Source organism: Cataglyphis hispanica, chromosome 2 (genome assembly GCF_021464435.1).
Source record: "Cataglyphis hispanica isolate Lineage 1 chromosome 2, ULB_Chis1_1.0, whole genome shotgun sequence".
NCBI classification, from domain to species: Eukaryota; Metazoa; Arthropoda; class Insecta; order Hymenoptera; family Formicidae; genus Cataglyphis; species Cataglyphis hispanica.
In genome coordinates, this window is record NC_065955.1 from 4908955 (window position 1) to 4935498 (window position 26544).

General features: G+C 36.2%; 1 protein-coding gene across 1 annotated transcript; it reads right to left on the reverse strand.

Annotated features, from left to right (window-relative positions):
* Positions 1 to 9310: 9310 nt before the first annotated feature.
* Positions 9311 to 25931, reverse strand: LOC126856949 (uncharacterized). The gene is made up of 3 exons (XM_050605991.1): positions 25864 to 25931; positions 9735 to 9858; positions 9311 to 9514 (listed from the first exon to the last, which is right to left on the reverse strand). The coding sequence occupies exons 1-3, from the start codon at positions 25929 to 25931 to the stop codon at positions 9323 to 9325; spliced, it is 384 nt and encodes a 127-aa protein (XP_050461948.1). The 3' UTR covers positions 9311 to 9322.
* Positions 25932 to 26544: the final 613 nt, after the last annotated feature.

Consider the following 26544-nt stretch of genomic DNA (forward strand, 5'->3'; position numbering starts at 1 on the left):
GCGATGCGGCGTGTCGGCGAGATGAGCCGAGTGCGTCATGCGCGTTACAGTGCGGACTGGCGATGGGCGTGGCCACACTGACAGCTGCATGACGCGCGGTGCTATTGGATGCTGGACACCATACCGCCACCATACCGTCGCGCCATTGGTCGCGCGCGCGCGCCGCCAAATGAGCCTCGTTACTAGCATCCGGCGCGAGCGTGCTGTAATGCGTAGAGAGAAAGAGATAGAGTGGGAAAGACAGGGAGGGAGGGAGAGAGGGGGAGAAAGAGAGAGAGAGAGAGAGAGAGAGAGAGGAGACACGCGAGCGAATTGCATCCAGACTGCGGATCCTTCCGAGGAGCTCGTTAAATTCGCGACTTCTCTGGATGTCTGCTCTCTTAATGACGCGCAAGCCAGGACGACGTGACTTTTATGTCGATGTGCGTGGTAAATATTGTATCCGCATATAAATCTCCAAATTACGCGTATATACCGTATATGAAATAATATTTCATCGGTTATTCGGTGTTGTTTATCAACCAACGCGATCGGGATAAACAGAAGAGTTAAAGAACATATTGTTGTTTTTGTTGTAACTTGATATTTACATTAAGTAAGATTTATTACAGTTGAGATAAACAATAGACAAAGTGGATAAGAATGAAGTAAAGGAATGCATATTTTATAGCTCGACGAGGGAAGAAGAAAGCAGATTATGAGATTTATATAATATCGCGAGAGAGAATCTATCGTATCAAATTAGATTGACCGTAGCAAAAATTTATTAATTTAAGTATACCGATTAGGAAATTAATAGCTCCAGCGCGCGATAAAATAATCATTTGCGAGATACCGTTGCTTATTACGCTCCCAAGAAGCATTGCCACAATCGAACGAGCTGTCGTGCCGCGGCATTATTATTCATTATGTGAGCAAATTACGCGAATAAAACGACACGCGTAAGAAAATAAATGGGGGAAGCGCGTTAAAGATCTCGTTATTAGTGTCGATCTATTCGTGTTCGCGCAAGAGTGAGAGAGAGAGAGAGAGAGAGAGAGAGAGAGAAAATGGAGAGGGTTGAAAGAGGTGCGCGAAGACAGAGGGGAAGGTAGAGGCAACGGCTTAGCCTCCCCGGGGAAAAATCGATTTATAACACTCGCGCGGGGTTTATGAACGCCCTCACGGAAGAAAGGTACGTCGCTTAGAAGCTACTTACAACAGAAGTTGGATAAAGTTTCACGGACAGAGCGCTCGCTTGCGTTTTTGCGTTACTTAAGGCACTGTGCGCTCTCTCGTCGTCGTATTCAGGCTAGAATAACACACGTCTCCTTGCTGCAGCGAAATCGCCGACCTCGTCCGATTTAACCGCGTAAGAAAGCAGCTACGGCGAAACGCGATGTCGAGTATATGCGCGACTCTTTACAATATCTCTTTTATATGCTGAAAAAAAAACTTGGAAAAAATAAGACAACGCGTTGATTCTTGAATGTTCTAGAAAATCTAGAAAAAAATTGAAATTTTTAAATAAATTGCAAAAATAAATTGGATAAAATTTATTTTAATCTTTTGTTATTCTTTCCAATTCAAAGTCAAAATAAAAATTTTATCCTGTAACGCATAGGTCAATGGAAAGTGAAGGCGGAAATTAACTTTTATTATTCCTTGAATTTCCTAGGAAAGAAACCTCTTGAATACAACGATAATTATAAAAATAAATTATGAAAATAAGTGTGTCGTAAAAATTAATAAAATATTCAAATAAAATTTTCTGCGCATTTGTTGTTAGAATAAAATTCTCTGAAAGCTCAAAGTTTTCAAAATACAAGTTTGGCCTCATTTTCAAATAATAGAACCTGCAGTTTCTCTATTGAAACCATGTGGGCAAATCGCGCAAGCCGTAACGAGCGTGAAGAATCACGTGGCGCAAGCAGGAAAACGTCGCGACGCCTTGTTTTCTCAGACGGCGTAGGCACTTTTGGAAAAACAAGCCTAAAATAATGCATGTGTGACAGATTTTTCTATATACCTAGAGCACTCGAGAGAAGAATGCCGTTTGGTTTGCACGAATCGAAGAAGGGCCTGACGTGGGATTGACGTTCTTCGACTGTCAGGGAACCGACGTGTGTGGAACCCTTCCGCCCTTTCCGCGGTTCTTGCCGACGACATTGAGAAAAGACGAACGTGTCGGGAAAAGAATCTTTCCTTTTGAATTATCCGTCAACTTTGACATTTCCCGTTTACAATTTTGCATCGTGCATTACGTTACGTAGAGCGGCGTTAATTCAACGCATTGAACGGCGCGATCAAAAGCAAAATTTATTGAAGAAGATCTGACTTGAGGAAACTGTATAGAGAATCTTGCATCGATCTTGATGCACCGACGGCAGTGCAGCGCCGACGGATGCTGACTTTAGACGGACTATTGCATCGAGAGTAATCTTTATAATCTCATATTCTTCCTTATTAATATTTTTAATAAATATATATTCGAGATTTAATGATATAATTTTTTTATTTGTATACGTATAATTGTCTAGATGAAAATGTATATTACTTACACTTGATGATTAGTTTAACATTTTCGCTCGTTGTACGTTTAAATTTATATACTTTCCTATATATTTATTGTTTTACATTTATACATGAGTTAGCAATATGTATATCACACGTTGCTTGTCACATAATAATAGAAGGATGTCCGTTGTGAGACTTCCTTCTTCCGCACAAAAGAGCACAATCAAATCTTCAGGCAAGGAAACTCGGCATCACGATGACGGGGAATTGATACATTTTATTCGGATTGTACGCACTCCGATGCCACCCGTGGCGCGTCGCCATTCATCCCCGATGCACGAATGCCAGCGGTTTGTGGTCCACGATAAAGTCGTTGACACCATAATGTGATGTCTGAGGGACTCTCCCGGTTCGACCTAAAGAACCACCAAAACAACCGCTCGATCTTGCTGATGGGACAAGTCCACGACGATCCGTAATCATTCCGACGTACTTATCATCAGTTACTTCGCATATCTGATTAAACACGATGTAAACAGCTTTATGAAAAATGAATAAAAGGGGAATTGGAATAAATCGAGATTAAAAAGTATATAATAGTACAAATGCAAATGCATATAAAATGATTTTATATTTCTTTAACACAATTTGATTGTATTAAAATGTGATAAAAGTTTTATCACACTTTTTATGATAAAAGTATTATATACCTTACGTATTTTAAGTATAGCCTTAATTAATTAAAAATTATTTAGAAATGAACAGTGCAATTAATATTTTTTGAGATGAAGAAATGCGATTTCGAACAATTTCGAAAATCTCACGATGTTGTAATAAAATGATAAAAATTTTATCATCGACTGAAAAATTTATCAGCTGGAAATATAAACTCTCGATGTCTCGCGTCATCATACGTCATTACAACGCAACATACGTCCGATTCGGTTTACATTCACACGCATTTGCGCGCTTATTACACGCTCGCGATCATTATTTCGGCGTTCCCTCTCCGCATTCTCCCGTCATCCTGTGTACGCGGCAAGGCGCAGCGCGCATTGACATTGATTCCCTTTGTCGGGGAGCACGAGGGTGACGCGGATGCGAGAAGGACGGTTGCGTAACAATGCGAAAACGCAAGAGAGCATCCGACGAAAAGCTCGTATCACATTCCCATAAGTGGCGGCGGGAATCCCGCAGAGACGTCCTCGCGTTCTCTCTACCCCCTCCGTCCCGCATTTCAACGTTGCCTCTCTCCGCTCTCCTCCCTACTTCTCTCACTCGGGGCGTGCTCTTCTTCTCGCTCTTACCTTAGAGATAAAGGGACAGGCGCCAGGTAGGTACCTACGGAGCGGCACCGCGATACCCCGTGGCGACGACTGAATAAACTCGTAATTGGGCCTCCTGGCCCACCGCGCCATTCACGCCTTCGTCGTGCTACAAAGACATCTCGTAAAGGGCGCGAGAAACATCCCGGTGAGGTGCGTTGCTCGCATCACGTTTCGCGTCCGCCTCTTTCGGGGAATAATTGAATGCTCGTCCGAGTTGGAGAATAATTGAGTTACCGTCTATAACGAAACAGGGTTAAATAATGTCGGAACATCTTTCGATTGACTACCCTATCTAGGACAAGGCTCGAGCAAATTATATCGCAAAATAATTGATTATCGTATTTGCCAAAGGATCATATTTTTTGATTAAGATATTTGCGCATGTAAATGTATATTTATTAACACTATTATATATTCATAAATAAAAAAAGTACTTTTATATTCTTTCGTTACGAGAGAATCGTACGTTTACAAGTGTCGTAATATTTCAAGCAAATAAATGTAAATATAATTAAAGTTTTCTAGTTTTGGGACAAGAAAGAAAAAGCAAAGAGAGAGCGTAGATATTCAGACTACGCGATATGCAAACTTTATCTGTACTTTATCTTTAATCGCGAATTACCGCTACGTTTTTCAAATATAATATTGTGAAATGTAGAAAATATATTAAATATTAAATATATTAAATACATTTTTATATTTAACAAACAAGCCAAATTTTTATATTATTTGCATATTAAATTTTTTCATATCAAAATTTAATATTAATAATTACATTATGTATTTGATATCAATATATAATAAATTACTCTGACCTTTGAGATTATTCGATTGATTCCGGAAGTCGGTCGACCAATGATCCAATCACACTCGTCCTCTTCTTCATCTTCATTCTCTATTTCGACATAATTCGGCAATTCATCCCCGTGAATAAAATCGCTATTATTTGCAGAATAATTCTGAACCGTTTTACTATGACTCGTAGTTCGTTTGATAGCAAAATCATTCTGATAACTCACTTTTGTGATAGAGAATAATCGATCAAACATCATATTCAACAGCTTCAAAATTCTGTAATTCCATCGTATGAAATGATTTATTATTACAACCATAGTGGATTATTGATCGCAAGTATTTGCAATATAATATGAATAATTGCAATCATTGTGGATAATTTTTATGGTACTAATTACAAAAATCAGAAATTAGAATAAGAGATAATTAGATATATTAGAATTTTTTATTTTCTCTCTTTCTCTGAGTTTATTGATTTTTGAATTCTAAAGAGATAGAGTTAACTATGAAAATAGAATCTAAAAATAAGCTAAAATATTAACTTGGGGATAATTGGAATCCCGCCAGTGATGATACTAGATTGAATGCTCTGCATCTTGTATAAGGTACTCATAGAATTAGAAAAAAATGGCTCATTCGGCGTACTTATAAACTTCTTAGTATCTCTTAAAGCTCGTTCTCTACATGGACTGATTATGCGCTCTAAATGCTTTGATTTGTATGGCGTTTCAGCTTTTTTGGGCTCGCTTTTCTTACCCTTTTTTTCTCCCTTTTTAACCTCCTCTAAAATCTTTTTGCATTCTTTTATCTCTTTATATTCCCGATCTATTTTTTCTTTCATTGATTCTTCTTCTTTAGGATTCTTATCTACAAAAAAAAAAATAAGATTAAAATTAATTAGTAATTTAATAAAGTTTCTTTTCTATATAAACTATGATAATATAAAAAGATAATGAAGGATTTATATCCTTATATCCTTTACTTTACGCGGTAATTGATGGATTGTTTTTTCGGCACCTTACCTGCAAAGAAAAATTAAAAAAAAATAAAATAAAATAAAATAAATGTAAAATCTGTTTAAAGATATAGAGAAAAGGAGAATTAAGAACTTATAATTCGAATTTATACACAGAATATATTTACGAGACGTAAAACTTGCCTGTAGGTTGCAACTTTCTGTTAGAACAGTATTCCGTGTGATCGCAGGATTTTTGCCTGGTTTCACATGTCATTTTTTCTTCATCTTTTTTCATCTTGTCTGATTTTCTCGGCAAACAGTTAGCTGGACCTTTCATACATTTGTTTTGTTCGCACTTTCTCTTTTGTTCGTCGCAAGTCGGGACCTTCTTGTCTTCGCTGCAGCTAGAGTAAAATGCCTTCGTCGTTTTTCCCATGTTCGTGTTGAGAACGATATCGGGAATCAAGGAGGGAGATGATCTATGATCTCGCGAAACGGGGAAAATCAATTGTGTCGAGTAACGCCGTTTTTCTATCTTGCCAAATTTTTTATTGTTGATCCGAGGAGAATTTCTTCTCCGATCGCTTGCGGAATTTCGCAATTTGTTATATTCGGTACATCGTTTTGGCAAGGCCTTTAAACATCGCTTATTCTCAAAATTCGCATCGCGACAATCTTTCTTTTTCTTCGATTCTTTTGAATTCTTGCCCTCGCGCAAAGGTACCTCATTATTTTTGCGTTCTGCGCATGATTTCGATCGTTGTCCTGATCGAATAATATCGGAGAGTTAAAGATAGTAGCATATTTTAGACGAGAAAAATTGTTGAATAAAATAATAAAAGACATGGCAAGCACAATTGGCGAAAATGGGAAGAATAGAAAAATTAGAAAGATGTAAATAAATATATCGTTTCATATCAATAAATATATCGTTCATATTGAAGTCAAATAAATGATAAAAGCAATAATAATTTCTATTTACTTCTCTGTAGGAATCTGAGATATTAATTTCAACTATTCTGCATGCATGTGATGCATCGCGTAAAAATTAAATTTGAATATTAAAGCAACTACAATACTGTAAAAATAAAAAAGAGTAATTATACGCTGTTCCGCTTTACTTTGGTTATTTTTTTCCTTTTTTTGCGAGCAATTAGAACGTTCTTTTGCGTCGTGCTCTTGATAAGATTCATCCGGTTCCCTCTCCCAATTGCATTTTCGTACCAACAGTTCGGGACATATTCTATGTTTGCAAGATTCGTCCTCCTGTTCGTTTTCATACTTCGCGCTATTGCAAGACGAGACGCATCTATTCTGACCACACCCGTCTCTCTGTTGAGTTTTTTCGCCCTTCTTCTCGTTTTCGTCTCGGCGATTTCTCGCAGCTCTGCGAGAACACAAGTCGTTCTCCATTTCGCGTTCCGCATTTCTTCGTTGCGATTTACACTCATCATCTTCGGAAGATTTTCTCGAAGAGTTAGAGAATGATTGCAGTTTTGCCAGAAACACGCCTGTGATCGGCAATCATTGATTGTTAATCTTTAAATGACATTAATTACAGACTAAATATGTCTATTTTTATTAGATGTCATTTTTCATATAAATGTTCTATATATATATTTTTTTTAATTAAATCTATGAAAAAAATTTGATTAAATATATTCCATGTACACATATATCATTTCAAGTTAAAGATTATTTAAATTATAAGTTTCAGAAATCAATTATTATCTAAAATTTTAAAACACCTGGATGTGCGTATCGCGGATTTCCAAACAAATCCTTTCCCAAAGTTTCAATTTTTGGAACAGAATTCTGAATCATGATACAACTTTTCGAGGAAAAATCGCGATGCGGTACAGAAGATAGACACAGCAGAGAAGACCCTTGGTTGGCCGAACTTTCGGAGCAAGTCAACCCATCGAATCGAGATAATCCATAGCGTGCACTTTGTCCTCGTTGCACGCCTCGAATATCAAAAGTAAAGAAATCATCGCATTTTATGCCATTATCTATTTGGGAAATTTTCCACGTGTGATATTCGCGACGAGGATATAGCTGTTTCATGGAGATGATCGCAAGCGTTTGAGGAATGCATCGAGTAATCCGCGATTGCTGCTGAAGTCGATCCGTTGCATTCGAAACAGAATCTTTGTGCGTGTAATCTCGCAATTCCGCAGATTGCGAAAATGTGTCATATTCTTGTGAATGTTGATCGTTCAGTAATTTGAATTGATCTCGTGATTGCCGATGATTGATCTCCGGTTTATTCGATTCCGATTTTACAGGAGACAGAGAATCCACGTTTCTCGAAGCGACACCGCTCGATAAATTATCAGTCCATACTTGCTCGATCGTATCATCACTTACAGACTCTCGACTTTCTTGAAGCGTGGAAACTAGTTGTGAAGCGCGATCACCATAATAGTCTTTATTAGTAATCGCGTTTCTATCGCCATGCATAAAACCGTAATCACCAGCTGAGGTTACATCTACCAATGCACTTGGATGCTTCATCTCAGTATTTGTCTCGAAATTTAAAAAATGCATGGGCGATCGAGTACTGAGAGTTATCGCTGCGATTTCCGATGAAGTTATCTTTGTCGTAAAGATGGATTTCACATCGTTGGAAAGTCTTAATGAATTGATCATCCTGCTTTCACGAGTATCTTTTTTCATGCGAGAAAAGTTGAATAAGCTCCAAAAGCGACGTTTAATCATGCTCGTGGATACGTGTGTTTCATGCTAATTTATTTCGAGAATAAAAATGTTATCAAATCTAAGCATATTTTTACATAATTTAGAAAAATCTATATTTTTAGCTTTATCTCTACATATATTTCTTTGATTTGTGGATTGATTTTAAAAAATGCGAGATTTTACACATAATGTTAATTATTTTCAATATATAAGTGCGAAAAAATTGTCAAATTAAATTTTAAAAATGAATACAAATTGTGCCAAAATCTTTTGGAATATTATATTATTAAAACATTTTTTTTCTCTCTCCAATATTATGTTATATATTATTTATAATCAAACAATTAATTTTTACTAATTGTAAGTGGCAAGGTTGGAAACTTGATGAATATACCTGCAGGCATTTAGCGGGCAACATGTGTGATAGATCTTGTAATGCCCATATTTTTAATCCGTTCATACTTGTTTAATCATATAAATTTAATTTTAAAATAGTGTAAAATTTTACTTGAAATTTTGAGGAATCGAAATATTGGAAAATTTTCTTGCAAATGTCAAGAATAGTCTGAAGTTTCAGCAGATTGTTCAAAAAGTGACATTATCTCTGACAATCGACGATCGAACGATTGATGTCACAGATATCAAACAAAATATATATATATATATATATATATATATATATAACACACACACACATATATATATACACACTTATATCGACAGAGTAATAAAATATGATATTTAAATTATATAATGATATAAATAAAAATATAATTCATATAATAAATAACAATAATGACGATAATTTCTTAATATCTCTTTTCTTTAATGACCAGTGGGCTATGAATATATCGTTTAACATAAATATCAGAGTTACAGAATTTTCTGACGATGAAACTGCATTATCCAGTCTCGCACCTTTGATCGAAAAATCTTATTACACGGAAAAATCTGATCAGACATCGGACGAATGGATGTAATACAATATCTGCATTCGCTGCAGTTTTTATTGTAATGTAATGCAATGCTCGCCGCGCGAACGAGTTTAATGATCAGCGAACGTGACTTTACGCTTGCTGGCGTTCGCTTTTCTTCTTCCATGAGCCTTGACCTTCTTGGGAAACGCGAACTTCAAAGTCTCATGACGTTCTTCGGAACGCTCTTCTGTTGAAAATCTTTCGCCATCCTTCGCGCTATTGTCGGTCGTGGTCTGTGGCAGCGAACTCCAAAATTCACTCTGTATATTACGCGCAAATATCATTTATTATAAATGTATAATTTATGCGCGAAATTATATAATTCTTTTTTATTGTAAATTATAATTTATATTTAAAAATTTTAATTGCAAAATATCTATAATTTACGCAAACAAATTATAAATTTAAAAATTCTACATGATTTTTTTATTTAGAAGAAGATAGGAGAAGATTGCTCTATTAATGAATTTTAATGTTTACCTGGCATCGAGATGTGACAGTTTTTTGGTTTTGATTCTGTTTTGATCGCGTGGTACACAAACTTCTATCCAACAATGTTCGATCTTTTGCGTTCTCCATTGATCGAGAAACAAGCGAAACGAATCTTGTAATTTCTTCGTATTATTATCACTATTCTACGAGAGAGAGAGAGAGAGAGAGAGAGAGAGAGAGAAAAAAAAGAGAGATAAAAAAAGTTATTCAAAAGATTCTTTCGACTTTTGATACATTTAATTTAAATCCGAAAAATTTATCAAAATGAAAGATAAAATTAATATTGCTCTTACCGATGTGTTCTTAAGAGAGGAAAGCAATCTTTTCGATCTCTTAAAAATAGGAAGTAATCTTCGTGATGCAAAAATTCTACTTTTGTTCATGTCCACTTTTAATATATATAATTTATATGAGATATGATTTTGTATGAGATATTGATTGAGATATTGTATAATATAATGAGTCTTTTCACAGAAAAATTTTTTCACTTTTTTTATAACCAAAAAGATTTCCCCTCCATTACATTTCACATTGCAAAACAGATTACGAATGAAATTTCGAGATGTATGTTTTTATCATTTATGTCTAATTAACAGCTACATTCTCAAATCATGGTTGAAAATAAAATAAAATTTGGCTAAGAATTTTATTTTTTTTTTTATAAAATAACAAGCGACCCGCCACATTATCAAACGCAAGAATTTGATATCGTTTTAGATTCTGACTGGTTCATTCATTTTATGAACTGTCTTTATAAAATAGCCATTTATAGAAAATTAATAGCTATATATATATATATATATATATATATATATATATATATATATATATATATTTAATTTCCAACTATGATTTGAGAATGTGGCCGCACTTTATGAAACGCCTAGACGTTTTATAAAATGACAAATTATATAATCTGGCTACAATATGTATATTATTATTAGTGTTTAAACAAAGATCTGCATTCGTAAGAGACACAATCATAATTTGCAAAGAGTAAGGAAGACGCACGAATTTCATTTGCGTATATCTTCACAATTATTCACGCGTATTTTACATCTATCTGCACTTTATTAAATAACATGGAATTATCATATTGCATGCGCATTATCGCGTGTACGCTATCATTTATGAAGTGTAGAACGCAATCATCGCGTTGCATAATACCGTCTATCCTATAAGGTAGAAGCGTACATCTACTTTCTTACGTTACTTAATCCGTGTAAGGGTGTTGCAGAACTTGGAACTTGGTCTACGTCATTTCCTACCGCATTAACGAGCCAAGTTCTCGCCGTTGACGGCTGATACTCGCGGCGAGTAATTTAAGCGTGCACTTTGTTGCAGGCGGCGCAACATAGTTAATGAGTAGAATTGGCGAAGCAGTTTGCCAAAACGTTAGGACCAAAGTACAAAGTTGCACGGAAAAGTTACGTATCAAGACGGGGATTTAAAAAAACGACTGTTCGCTCAAATATTTTCTGCAATGTATAATTTTGGAAACATAAACATATATTGTGATTTCAGGATTAATTAGTAAAATTAAAATGGGCAGCGCAATCACTCACTAATTCATTTATAATCGACATTAATTCGTCAAAAAATTCATTTAAAATTCATTTATATTATATTCATTTATACACTGATTCATTTATAATCGACATTAATTCGTCAAAAAATTCATTTAAAATTCATTTATATTATATTCATTTATACACTGATTCATTTATAAATCGACATTAATTCGTCGTAAAAAATTAGATAAATTAAACGATTTGATGTGAAAGAGTTATATCGCTGAAATAGTGTTCTTTATTATTCGCTTCGTCCAAAAAAAAAAAAAAAATCAATCCCATTCGAGACTCATTCGACTCGCGTATTTCAACAATATTCAACAATGGTCGGCATACTCGCGATATAACTATTATCAATTTTACTTAATGAATGACGGCCGCGCAAGATGAGTGCATTTCTTCGCGAAGAGAGACGCCTCGAGTTCGATTAATTCGAAACAAATTTAAAGTCAGGTGACGTGTCGAGTCGGCAGCGCGAGCGAACAGGCGCAATCGAGCGAGTGCAGAGCGGGTAACGTAATACGGAGTCAGGCTACCTGTGAACGATCTGACAGCAAGCTCGAAACAAAATCGGTCGGCACATCCGATCGTTCGCACAGCTGAATTTATACGAGGGAAAATTAAATTACGAATAAATTTCATTGTAACATATCGAGTCGAAGCGTTACATAAATAGGGTTGAAGAATAATAATGTAATCTAGTATACACAGAAGCACGTGTGCACTCGTGCAATTAAACGACAAGTATATCAATAACGAAATTAATAATTAACGTAAATAATATGACAGTAAATGAATATTTTGTTATTCGTGTGTATTAAGAGAGGTATAATGAATATCATAAATAATATTAATTGTCAATATATATTCTAAATTGCGCTATAAAAATTAAAGTAATTGTAAAAAATTCTAAATTATATACCCTTCAATCATAATGCGCATTTATTATATATATATTATTATATATTTTTATATTTGATAATAGAAATCTTCAGATATAATTTTCCTGATTCTCAGCGTCGATTTCAAGATAGCTTAAAACTCAGCTTTTTCAATTATTAGAGTATTATTTTATTTTACGCATCTTAGACGTAATGCATATATTACGTAACACGATTACGCAATGTCTCGTCCGAGGAAAGCCGAGTTTCATTGGAGCATGCTCTGTGGAAGAGACAAACGTCAGCGGCGAACAGATCGATTATTCGCGTCCATGGAAACCACGGATGGACCAATGCGAAGAGACTATTCTCCTTTTTGGACAGGCGCATCTGCCTTTGCCACCCGTGCGGTCGGCCAATCGTATATCATAATTTATTTATTCATAATTCTTAATCTTTCAAATATGTCAAATATACTTGATATTTAATTTTTATATAATATCGCGAATATTTTATTTTAATTAATTATCTGCTTTGTTGTTGATTTCTCTGCTGATTCAATTGCTATTTTGTATAAAATGCATTTTCGCCTAAAATATCATTAAACATGGTCTGTCAATGATTAATTAAATAATAAATAAACAAATAAATATAAATATATTTATATTTATTATATAATATATTATATATTATATAAATATATTTATATTTATTTATTACTTAATTAATCATTGTCAGATCAAGTCATATATTTAATGATATTTTAAGCAAAAATGCATTTTATACAAAATAGCAATTAAATATATATATATATATATATATATATATATATATATATATTAAAAAAATTACCATAAAGTTCAGTAATAACCACTAATGTTTTCATAACATAAAATTGAAATGTAAATTGAATTATCTTACATCGTAATAGAGAGGGTTAAAAATCTTGTATTAAATCAGTTTATATATCAGTTTATATATCAAAAAGAAAAAAAAGAGTGCGAATCCATTTCTGGCGTCAGCTTCGATGAGAGATTTTCTTATTATTTGTATAATTCATAAGCCTCAATATTGAACATAGATGCAAGATGCATCGTGATCAGTAAAGATACTGTAATCCATTGTCACTCGTAGGCGTGTGTATGGAAGACATATTCGGATGTGCGATAAATCTTGCAGCACAATTTCCGACTTTTTTATTTTTTTTTTTTCGAGAGTTAATCGCAAAGATACGCGGCGATTAAATCTTCAACTTTTCAATTAAAATTGCATCCAATCTCGTACGCATTAACAATATACATGCGTGAGGACAGTTGCAATTTTTATGAAAAAAATGTACATTCATATAATTTATAACACTCCAAATAATATAAAACTAAAATAAATATATATAATAAAATACTCGTAAAATAATAAGGAGATAATAATTTTGATTATTAAATGAAATAGAATCATAGAGATAATATTGTGATCTTTTTTTACACAGAAAATTATTTTAATAAAATATTTCATGCAAATTCGTAATTCTACCGAGCGCAATTACATTCGTAATTCAAATTCGCAATTCTACTACGCACACATTCGACATTATCAATCTGCAACTATAACTCGACGAAGATTGTATGTTTATAACGGTAATTATGCAAGGTATATTTTAAAATATTATATTATTATAACATATTCCATATATATAATATTCCATATATATATATATATATATATATATATATATATATATATAATTAATATAATAGATAAAATACGTATAAAATAATAAAACGAAAAAAAGAAGTCATCATGATCGTCGAATAAAATATAATCATTTAAAATCGAGATTCTTTTTTACATAATATTTCACGTAAAATCGTAATCTCACTTAGCATTTGTATGAAATTCGGCATGTAATTATCACCTCTCAATCATTATCCTTGTCACATCGCGTATTATACATATGTAATAATATACATACATATATCGTGCCTTTCAAATCCGTGACAAACGCGCGATGTTATATTGCGTTTGGAATTGAAAATAACGGCAAAGTCGTTTGAGTTTGATCTTATGACTAAATATGCGGCGGCAAGCAAACACACATGGACACATATATATATACGTGTATACGCGTTCACGACGCACAAACGTATCGCATTACCTATAGAGCAACGCCCATTATCAGTTTCGGATGGCAGAGAGCATGCACGCGAAATCAACCAGCACACGCATCAGCGCGGTACGCTGCGAACGCGTGTGCGTGATTGACATCCGGATGACATGTCGCGGTCGCGTCGTCACGCCGACGTAGTTTACGAAAATCGCCTCGCACAGCAGCAATACCGTTTACATTAGCTGAAAACAAACGGCGTCACGTGTTTCGACGATGCGATCGGAAAATCAAATCGAGGTAGCCCACCCGGACTTTCTACTTTCAACAAGGCAAATCGCAACGTTTTCCTGACTTTTAACCGGAAAGCGCGATTGAAACACTCGAAATGGATTAAATCCACAACTTTTCTCTCGACAAAAATTTTACATAATATGAAAAAACTATAATTATATTTGTAGATTTATTTAGAATTTTTTTAATGACTCTAGGAAATTAATATTTAATATTTTGCTTCTAAATTAAAAATGATAAAAATTGAGTCTTCTCACTCTTAGCTATATTTAGAAAAATTTTAAATACTGTTGTAAATTAAATTGAATTCGAAACAATTATTTCATGAACTCAAATTACATTGAACAATATAATTATATTAAAGAAAAGAAAAACGAGATATTATGAAATAATAAAAATATATAGAAATTACCAAGAATTTGCATCTTGTTTGTTCTTAAACTGTATCAGTGAAAATGTCACTGATAATTCTAATTAACAGAATTATTATAATATTTATCTAAATATCTGGTTCTTCCATCTTTGGTTTTCAAGATTCATGCATTTTTTTTTTTTTTTAATGTATATCCCACGATTTATGAAAACCTAATGATCTAGCATGCGCAAAATTATTCTTCAAAGAGATATCATTTATATCGATATCAGTTGTTTAATGTTTGCGAGCTATCGTTTAGCAAATTGTGCGATTTGCAGGACATGAGGGATTCTCCGTGGGTATCTGACGGTGAAGGAAAGAGAGGCAACGAGGAGAACGTCCCCGTGTCGATCGTATCGGGGCCCCGAATCTCGGAATTCGAATTTGTCCTCTTATCTGCGGATTCCATCGTAATTGCTTATCTACGAGGTGCCTGCACGCACCGGGACCGGGCTATATCCACTTACTTTATGTCTCGCCCCACGAAACACGCGCTGTAGCGCGGTCCTCACGTGTGTTCACCCCCCATCACCCCGACCTCGGAACGTTTATCGTCGATAGGAGTGTCGTATACACGTCGTGCTCTACGTGCCTCTTTTTCCACTCGTAGCGCGGGGAATTCCGGTGGCGCCTCCTCCCGTCCTCGAAAATTGATATCTTTCATCGTTATCACATACACGAGATAAAAAAATTTGTAAAATTTAATTTAATCCAACGGGGTTCATCCTAAATATGGCTAAGAGTGAAAAGACTTGATCTCCATCTTTTCTAATTTAGAATAATCAGAGATATTAAATTTTAATTAATAACCGAGACATTAAACATTAATTTACTATGAAAAAAAAAAAAAAATGTAAATAAATCTGCAAATATATCGTGGACAATAGAGGAGACACTCAAGTATTTTCGAGAAACATACAGATGGAACTAGACAAGGTTTTATAGCCTTTTAGTTAACTACTCCATTGTGATTAAAAACATGAGAATCAACAACGTCGCGGAGGGAAGACGACAGGATCGAGATTCCGTCAAGGAAATCCAAAGGTAGACTTGCACGGTAACGTCTACGAGTGTCTGGCACGAGGCAGCGTATATAGTAAGGCCTGGCTTCGTAGCATGATCGAACGTAGTTAGTTCGGAACCGAGCGGCACGCATCCCAAACTTTGATTAAACGAGTCGCAGGGTCTCGCGGCCCGACTCATTTGTCTGCCGTCTGCCCTCCTCCTCCTCTATCTCTCCAAGTCTTCTACCTTCTCCTCCGCCTTCTCTCTCTCTCTCTCTCTCTCTGTCTCTCTCTTATACCTGGCTTCTACTCAACGTTACCAAGAATTGCGAGCATTCTTTGAAATTCATCCAGCCAACCTTATTGGCTCGAATACATATCTATAACGTTCTTTCGAGACAATCGTTCTGCCGTTTATCGTCATGAAAATTAATGACGAGAGAGAGAGAGAGAGAGAGAGCGCGCGTACTTTCTTGTGGGTCACGTACATTGATAATGATTCATCGAAGACATACAGGATGATCCATGCGTTACAATCTATTTTCTCGGAATTACTAGGGATAACAACAACATTTTTCTTTAGTGTTAAGTTCGTTGAGGTCCGTCGCGAGACAAATAAGATACTGCTGCTAGACACTTGAAGGAACGGCGAAAAGGGATAGAGGGGCGGGGGAGGGGGAGGGAGGGAGGAAGCCAAGGGAGAACGCAGCTCTCTCATTTTTTAAAATGGAACCACGTGTCTGCTTATTCTTGTGTAAATTTACTCTTCCACATGTAAAAATACTAAGATTAAATTATCGGAAAGTTCGAATACTTTAATACTTTAATACTTATCTCGTTTCTTATCCTGATGTATAAAATATGAAACGACTCGTAAAATATTTACTTTCCTGGGATTTCACTTTTACACGCGAAATGATAAAGCGACTCGATTTACGTAAGACGTACTGTATAAAAAAAAAAAAATAAATGAGAGAATCACTCTCTTGTACCTCCTTATATAGTCTGGCAACGATACCCGCATTTTTCCCATAAAAGATAAAGACTCGACGAAACCGAAATAAAGAAAAATTACTGAAATAAAGAAAAATTAATTTTTTCGACATCTCTCATAAGTTTCATAAGAAAACAGCTTGTTGAAAGCAATTTACGTCGATCATTCTCCGTATGAACAATGATGTATTTCACAAATTAAAATTTTTGAACAAAATAAAAAATAGAAAAGACGTTATCATTAAATTATCACAAGTTATCTCGTTATTTTCGCAAGCGCTACTTTCCAACAAAATTTAGTTTAATATATTTCACAATGGAGAGCAACAGTAAAAAGAAAAACTTGCTTTATAAATTGCATGGCAATATAATTTTAAAAGGTTTGTTCCCTTAGTTTCATTTTCCGAGTATAGGGTCAACCTGGGTTAACGTCAACTCTCTCTCCGTTGTCGGAGAGACACAACCGTATATTGCTCTTATACAGTCGCGGATGTGCATCGAATCATCGCCGATTCGTCGCGCGTACGGCAAAACTGATTACCGTTATCGGCATTGGGCGTCACCGCGGTTCCATAAACGGATAATAGTACGCCACGTCCTCGGTCCTATTCCCTTTGGAACATCCGTATGGAAGCCGTCTGCGGGGGCGGCGGACGGGGCAGATATCGTATTACTAACGTCATCGTTGGCGAAGCACTCGGAAGAGAGGAGAGAGGAGGGCAGGGCGGGGGAAGAGGGGGAGGCAGGGGGCTCGAAACGGATGGTAGGAACCCATGCAGACCACACAGACGGCTTCCACGGGTGCGAACTACCGTGCTGGATCCCTCGATCTTGGCTCTATCGCCTGGCGATCGAACTCAGACGCGACAGGTATCGCGCTAACTTGAAATGGAAACTCTCTCGCGAGCAGTTCCTCCGTAACTTAATAAAAGATTCCTCAGAAGAAGTAACGGCAGGCCGTTATTATTGTCTTTCGAGAAGGACAGAATAAATTTGTCTTAAAATCACTAACGTTATACGTAACATGTTTCTTCTTAATATAATATATGAACATTTTTTATATTTCATAATTGCCGATTCTCTTTTTACAAGCGTGTGGGTTGTACACGAAGAGCGAAATACCATAAATGCCTAATTTATGGTGCTTAATGTTTTATTCGAGTAAAAAAAAAATGTGAATTTTATTTTAGCCATGATTGATTGTGAAAGCCATTAAAATATTACAATCTGTGACGTCTAATGATGTTTAGACAACAAGCAAAGTTATTTTTAAACGTCATCAGGCAGTGATCGGCGCGCTTACGTGACATTTAATTCTCGCATTATGTAATATATACATGGACAGCAGGACGAATGGAAGAAGTCAGTTTTATCTGCCTTTACGCATCACTCGCCGTTCGTTGCGCATGCGGAATAAAGAGCGCCGAATTCTGGCGATGCACACTGATGCATCGCTTGGCGCATCGCGTCAAGTGTGTATGCGTATGTGTGTGGGTGTCACGGGGTGGGCCACCTGTCTAGCGAGGTATGCACCGATAGCATCACTGGAGAGAGAACCGAACAAACGCCCAGCGTTAAGCAAAGACAAGGGCGGTAACTCAGCCCGACAAATTATAGAGTGGCCAGACAGCGCGTCTCTGTCTCTCGCTCTATCTCGTTTTGTTCCTCTCTCCTCTATCTCATTTGGACTTTTTTTTTTTGTTATCCTTTCTCTCTGCGCCAGCGCCTGCTCGGATGCAGCTCCCCCGGATTTTCTCACACCCTCGGGGAAATCTATTAGCATCAATGGACAAGCTTCCCCCCCGCCACAATGATAATACCACAAAAGCAATCTCTTTCTCTTTATTGTAAATTGAGATTCTGCTGACTTTATAGATATAACTCTATTATACTAAATATATTTGCATGATAAAGTTTACTTTTTGAACGATTTATAATTCACGATAAACTGTCAAACAGAAATTTGTTTATTATTTTATATGTCATACATATGTATTGCGATACGTATATATTGATAAATTTTGTGCATTATTAATTAAAAAAAAATTTCTATATTTATTTTTTAACGTTTGAATATTCGGCTATAAAAAATATACAACGACTTTTTGCAAGATTCGTTTTCCTGATTGTAGCATTTTATATCTTGTAAATTGAAAGCATGCTAATATATCGTGACATAGCTTAATTAAACTTTATATTTATTTTAGACTTATTCTATTCTTATCAGAATTGTATTTTTAATAAATGAAAAATATTGTTATATTTAATAAATAAAAAAAATTTTATTTTTCTTATAAATAAAATAAAATATAAGTTTATTACATATTTTTTCCATATACACAATACATATTTAATAAAAATTTTCCTTAGAAATTAATCAGAATTATAAAATGTTATAAAATGGGCAAATCTGAAATCATATCGATTAACGTTAGTCGAAACGAAAATTACTTAAATGTTACATCGAGCGATCCTGCCATGCGTGTGCGTACACGCATGAAATTCGTTGCACGCTCTAAGTCCCTGCGACTTAGCGACTTAACGAGGCGTACCTCGTCATGTAAATTACAAATAATAAATATCCGGTCGGCGGTCTCTTATCGAGTCTAACAGATCGGAGATTTCGGTGATCGAGGAAAGGGAAGAGGAGCCCCCCTCGCGCTGCGATGTGGGCGGGCCTCCCTCTCTATCCCCTCTGCGTGGCCCCCCCATGGTATATGAAAAAATATACCTTGCTTTCCGTTCCGTTCAGGACACCTTAACCCATCGCACTTGTGTGTCGCCTGCACGCGATGAGCCAGGGATCTTCTCGCGCGAATGCGTCGCGAAACTCGATGATCGAATTTTTTTTTTTTTTTGTCAAACACGTAATTTCATGGACTGGGATACACATACAAAATCATTGAATATAAAATCCTTCCGAAATTAATAAAAGCCATTGTATATTTTTTGTTGAGTATCCAGACATTTAAAAATAAATACAGAAATTGCTTTTTTAAATTCTTAAAAAATGCAAAAAATTTATCAATACATATGTATCGAAATGAATTTGAAGAATAACAGAATTCTAATATCGCGATCATTTATTTTCTTAAAACTATTAATTTAAAAAAAAAAAAATTCTTTTTTAATAAATGTACATAATAGGATAAACGTTAATAAATTTTAAAATAAAAGAAACATTGGGTCATCTATAAAAGCGCAGTACGCAGAGTTACGGACATCTGATTTCATACGTTAGCCTGATTGAGCGTAATGTCTGTAGATCTAGTTTTTCATAAGACGATCGTGCATTCGCGCGCGACAAGCTGCGTGCCCGGTTTAAAGAAGGCCGGCCCGTTTGCGGGACACCCTATGCGGAGGAAAAATGTGTCGATACAGTTCCCGACAGACGGTAGGTTAAGTAAGAGAGTTGCCACACATAGGGGCTCGCGGTGGTAATTCAATCTCCCTGGACGTAGGTAGTATGCGTACTTATATATATGGGAGCGTGTACTTTATAAGACCGGCGGCCACACACCGGTGCAAAAGGACGAGGAGAGGATAGAGAAAAGTGTTTCGATGCGGTGATCTAAAATGAAGGAGGATGGATGTCGAAGGGGACTGATTAAAAAAAAAGGACGAAAGATTTGTGTTGATTGTTGATCCGATGACTGTCAAGCTAATGCGAACAATAATATCGATTATGACAACGACTATCGTTATATAAACAAATCGGATAATTTACGTTCTTGTATTTTAAAATAAAGTTACTGAACGCTGCCAATTTACTGTGGTTCTTTTCGTATGTGTGACGAATTAGATAAGAGAAAATAAGTACGAGACAATTTTTCGATGTGTACTTTAATATGTTAAAGAAATTTTATTAGATTTGTTTCATACGATTATTTTCAAAGTTGCAGTTATATTTATTTTATTCAGTCTAACAAGCATCTTAGGCTAAGAATTTAGATTAAGATATTTATTAAATTTTTAGAATAGATAAATCGTGAAATCAAGAAAATTGATGAATATTGAAACACCAAAGTATCTCTTCTTCTTACATTTTTTTCTTATCAAGAAGATCTTTCTTTACAAATTAAAAAAGAGATTATTTCTAAAATGCGAATTCCTAATGTCCAAGAATTAAATAAAAATGTGTCAAAAAAATTATCTAAAACTAGGCGAAAAAAATACTGAATATAGAGAATAAGAGAAATAAATCACCTTGTTCTAATTAAAAGAGGAAAAAAAAAAAGAGAGATATCAAGCGAAAGACAGGATGAGGGAGAGGGAAAATTTGTGCGGAACGACGAAGGGGGGAAAGGGGGAGAGGAGAGATATAGAAGAGAAATACGAAGGAAGCTCGCCTTGCATGGCGGCCTCGAGTACCGACCGACTCCCACCGGCTGGCTGCACCATCGCCGTCGTCTCCACCTTCTTCGCCCCACCTTCTGTCTACCTATCCATGCCGCGTATCCTGCACCTTCAGGGTGGCGTCACGCTCAAGACGCTTCCGGTGTTAAATTACCCCGTGCCTCTCTCTTTCTCTCCCACCCTTTCCCTCCCTCTGTCTCACTCACTTTTTCCACTCCTCCCCTGCCGTATTCTTCCTGCGATCTGTCTCTTCGCTTCTCTGTCGCATGTTGGTGGGATTATATCATTCCCGAAAAGTGCGTGACTTTTGAAATTTGCGCGACGACAGATGGGATTCCCCGTTCGAAAAGTGTTCGTCTCGCTTTTCACGTAACTGAATTTTTTTCAGCAATATAAAAGAGAATTTTTGAATATCCGTATCCTTTTCTCAGTTTTTCGAAATCTTTATCTTCAGAGTCACGGAATAATTGAACAGCTCAACTTAAGATTAATGACATTTTATTAATTAGATACTGATTAAATTAGAGACTCTTTATATCTAACGTGAATTTTATTAAATAATGGATTTTTCTAATTCTTACGCTCTCATAATTTTCCGTTTCAATCACACAATGTGAATAGTTTAACCGTTAAAACTTGTCTCTGATGAATATTGTATATACAAGTATATAGAAAAAGAAAGGATCATAAAAGCTGAAGAGAAAAGTCCAAGAGTGATAGCGAAACAAATGTCGAACGTCCGAAAACAAAAATCTTGGATAGATCTTTAGTTATATTTGTATCAGATATCTAAAAATACATCTTTACATACAAGTACCATTCGCTTCTAAATATCGCGTATTAAACTGGGTACACACAACGAACGAGCAGCGAATGAACAGCGAATACGAACATTCATTGTTATTATTTGACAGATATGCGCCAAAGCGAATGCGAATAGACTCGGCTCGATTCCTTAATGAGGCGGTACATCAAAGACAATTCGTGCGCGAATATCTGCTGATTAATAAGAATTACGAATGCTCGTATTCGCTGTTCGTTCGCTAAGTGTCGTAGACTATTATCCACCTTTAGATATCTTTCTCGCATCATCGATTCCTCGTCTGTCTCACGAATGATCTACGGCAACCTAACAAGTATCTTCGTTCTCGGAAATTTTCGGCTTCGCGATGTTCCTACCCTTGACTTATCGATTCGTACGCGCGCGCGCACACATACACGTGCGCAGCCCTTTTATATATATAATTACTTCAGTAGATAATTAAAACGGTCCCTCTCTTCAGCGCTTCACCGCGCGCGCTTCTCGTACCCCCGCGGTACGTCGGAGGGTGTATAATCGATACTGACATCGAGGGGTGTCCATAACGGGAAACACCCACCCTTTCCGACAATACGCGTATCGTCGCCCCTAAATATACATACATCTTCCTTCCGTAAACAACCACAGGGGTAACCTAGATGCGTAGCGATGATTTTCATTCGCATAATAAACGCGTACGCGCGTACGCACGTCGTAGACAATTAATTACGCGATAAGCGTTTTGCTGAAAATCGACTATAACATAATACATAATCGTTATTTGAACTCATAAGATACGCATGCGATAAAGATAGACGGATGCATACTTCGTATTGTTAATTCCACATATTCTCGTTAACATACTTTTTTGTAATGTTACGGCCAAAACAAATCCTAAAATTGTCAGAAATTCTACGCTCACGTTGTTTTTATTTCGAATAATATTCATTTATATATGAGAATTGAAGAGAGATAATAATTTTCCGCAGCTTATAACTACATAATAATTTTTCATCCGCGAATGAGATTATTTCGCGAGCCACCTGAAAAAGAGTTAGACTCCCGAAGCTTAAGTTTCATTAAGTTCTCACACAGAGATCCGCACTTTGGGCAAAAAAGCGGGGGATGTCAAAAATGGGTGTCGGGAGCGTCGGACGGTAGACGCGAGGACACACGGACGGACGGACGGACGATATCGATGGTGGCAAACTCGCGGAGGCACCGACGAAGATGAGGTCGCAGGTAATCCGACACCCGGCCGCAGCGTTGGTAACGTGAGAGCCCCTTTACCCGCCTCTGTCCTTCTTTCTGCCACCCCCTCTTGCTAACCGGCTCGTCCTCCCGTGGACGCATCCGCGAATCCATCGGAGTGCTCGCGCAGAGAGACAAATCTCCTTTTTCTCCGTATACTCGTCGACTCGGGGAAAGGAGCGCGTAGAGCTGGTCCACGGGACGGAGGAGGACTCAATTATGTCCGCGTGGGATGAAGACCAGTCGCCCTTTTTGCGCGCGAAGTGCACTTTTCGCGAATTACGACATAATTCCTTCTCATTAAACTCCTCGCGCCTCGAAAAGAGTAAGATGGACCAGTGTCTTTTCCCAGACTCTAATAGTTTCCCTCGAGCTTTGATTGTAATGAAAATAGTGTGTAATTTCATTGATTTTAGGCGCGACGATAATTTCAAAATTACTCTTTGACTTTATAAAATTGACGCGCCATAATGATACAATAATTAAGTAAAAGATTCTATCATTTTTTACGCGTGAAAACACCCTTAGTTGTATTCGAGTGATGATGATATACTGAAAAATTTAATTCATTACTATTTTCACGAGTCATTATACACGATCATATCGTTTGTTATCTTTAAATAAAAGCACATGCAATATTTATCTCAGTACATGTCTCTTTCTTTCTCTCCCTTTCCTTTTCCTCATCACAGATAGAAAATCATACAACAGATTAGCGAGCAGACGTTGTTTATCAGTCTGTCGCGCATCAACGATTATGATCGACAGGCTTTCTCCAAACCTATTATCGGCCCGTCGCCTCTAGCCACGTGTTGATCCACGTGCATGTACGGACAATCCGTATGCATTCTATTCCCATAGATCATTCCACGCTGGAGGTTGTAAAAGGATGATAAATACATGAGGGTGTCGCGTGTGTAATGAGATCACGGTACCGAGAAAATGTCTCGTATAAAAAAGGTAACCTTCTCGCCACCCATAATCCTCCTCGATTAGCCATCTTGTTCCAGCAACTACATATTATAATTCTCGGCTTTTCCTTCTTCTTAAGGTAAGTCAAGATGAGAATTTGAATTGATAAAATATAAATAACAATAGCAAAACAATAACTAGAATTATTCTTATAGTAGAACACGTGCAAGATATAAATAAAGTATTTAAATGTTATATATAAATAAAGTATTTAATAATAATATAATAAATTATTTAAAGATTATATACGTGTGTGAAACGCTTCTTGAACTCTTATATTTAATATTTCTGGTTGCATTAAAAAAAAAATTACACGAAAATTCGCGAGAGAGTTTACAGTTTTCAAAGATTATTCTTCATTATTACTTCTTCTCTCGATTCGAGATAATATTAATGTTGACGCGCGAGAACAACGCGCGAGAGATTGAAGGATAGTCTTGCGAGAGAGAATCGTGCACTCGGTGCACTAGGGAATAACAAGACTAATTTGTCGAGACATAATAATGAGGGGGTCATTAAGACGAGCGGATTGAGCGCGTGTCGGTGCCCGTACCACGTGGCTTCCCTCCTTCGACGGTACTCTTCCATTCAGCCGAGTATCGATGGTATCTAAAACCCAAATCGCCCATCATGGGCCGCCGACACGTGCTTCTCGCGTCGATCACGTGCCGCGAATTTCCCATTACGCTGTCCAACTTCCCCCCGTTAGACACCTTCTTCCACGATCTAAACACGAAAGAGTATATATCTCTTACGCACCTTATACAACCTATATGTTTCCATGTCTCTCGCATCGAAACATAGCAATCAGAATAAAACAACCCCGAGTTTTCTAATTACAATGTTTAAATGAGAACGCAGACGCAGTAATAATATTCAATTGTATAGATTTATTTCGAGACAAAATAATTTTTTTTTTTCATAGCGATGCTAAATATGTTAAATTATAAATGTACATATAAGAAACTTTCTTGTAAAAATCAGTTTATTTTTTTTATTTTTTATGAATTAATATCATACATTCATATTTCTATTATACATATATTAAATTCCTCTCTCATATAAACGCACTTCTCAATTTAATAGACACTTATATGATATAATTATAATGTTTGAAATATATTCTGCAATTTAATGGACACTTAAGTGATAACTTCGTGTTTTTTGATGCATTAATTTATTTTTAAGTGCCAATTGCCCTATTAATATCTTATACATTCAAATCTCTCGATCTTTATATATTCTGCGTAAAATCGAGTAATCGAGCCATGCGAGAGACTGGAGAAATTCTTGCCGCAGAGCAAATCGTAATCTAAAATCCAATTTCCCGGGTGGCGTCGCGGCGCGCATTTACGAGTCGGCGCATTATGGTCGCGTGACTTTGGGGACCAGCACGCCGCCGTTGGCATCCGGCAATGCATCGGTAATGAAACGAGGTGGGCAGGACGCAATAGTCATAAATAGCCGGCTACCTACTTACTCGGGGCGCGAGAAGGAGGTGTGTTCCTCCTTTTGCTCCTGTCGACCCGCGCTGTTATTGCCGGTCATCCCGTTGAGAGCCATTAATCCAGCGCAATAGAATTGTTCGCGATGTGTTTTTCTCATTTGCAAAGCATTACGCGTATAAATTAACAATTAGGCAATACGGCTCTTCCCAACACTTATTAATTATATTTTTGTTTGTTGTTATTATTGCTAGGTACGTAAACGGTTGTCAAATTATTCAATTTACGAGAGAATAAATCGAAATAAAAATTTAAATGAATGAAATTTCTACTCAAGAACATGCACGAGAGATTATATTTAACGTTATATAATCTATAAAACAATTATAACTTTTTATGCGACGTACACATCGATGTCTTATTATTATTCTCTTTGAAATTATGTGTGTTTAATTAATTAACAATCAGCTTTCAAAGAAAGATATTAACTTGTCTGCTTTTTTGAAAAAAGAAATTGTTTCTCTTTCTTCTTAAGTATTTCACTAATAAAAATCATATAAAAGTAATAAATTTCAATCACTATCAGAGAAGTTATTAATCAAATCATCCTGCAAATGAAAATTTCTGCAACAATCTGTGTACTCGATCGTGATTTGCGATCAAAGGACAAGCTCGAGAGAGAAATTCTCGAGCTCGAGAGATCATCGGGCAGTGGA

What these genes read in the sequence shown, in the direction of transcription:
- LOC126856949 (XM_050605991.1), bottom strand. Translation starts at nt 25,931, where the DNA reads ATGACCGGCAATAACAGCGCGGGTCGACAGGAGCAAAAGGAGGAACAC. An exon ending in ACCTCCTTCTCGCGCCCCGA is followed by an intron (nt 9,859 to 25,863) that starts GTAAGTAGGTAG and finishes AGAAATTACAAG; the next exon opens with ATTCGTTTCGCTTGTTTCTC. An exon ending in CTGTCACATCTCGATGCCAG is followed by an intron (nt 9,515 to 9,734) that starts GTAAACATTAAA and finishes CGTAATATACAG; the next exon opens with AGTGAATTTTGGAGTTCGCT.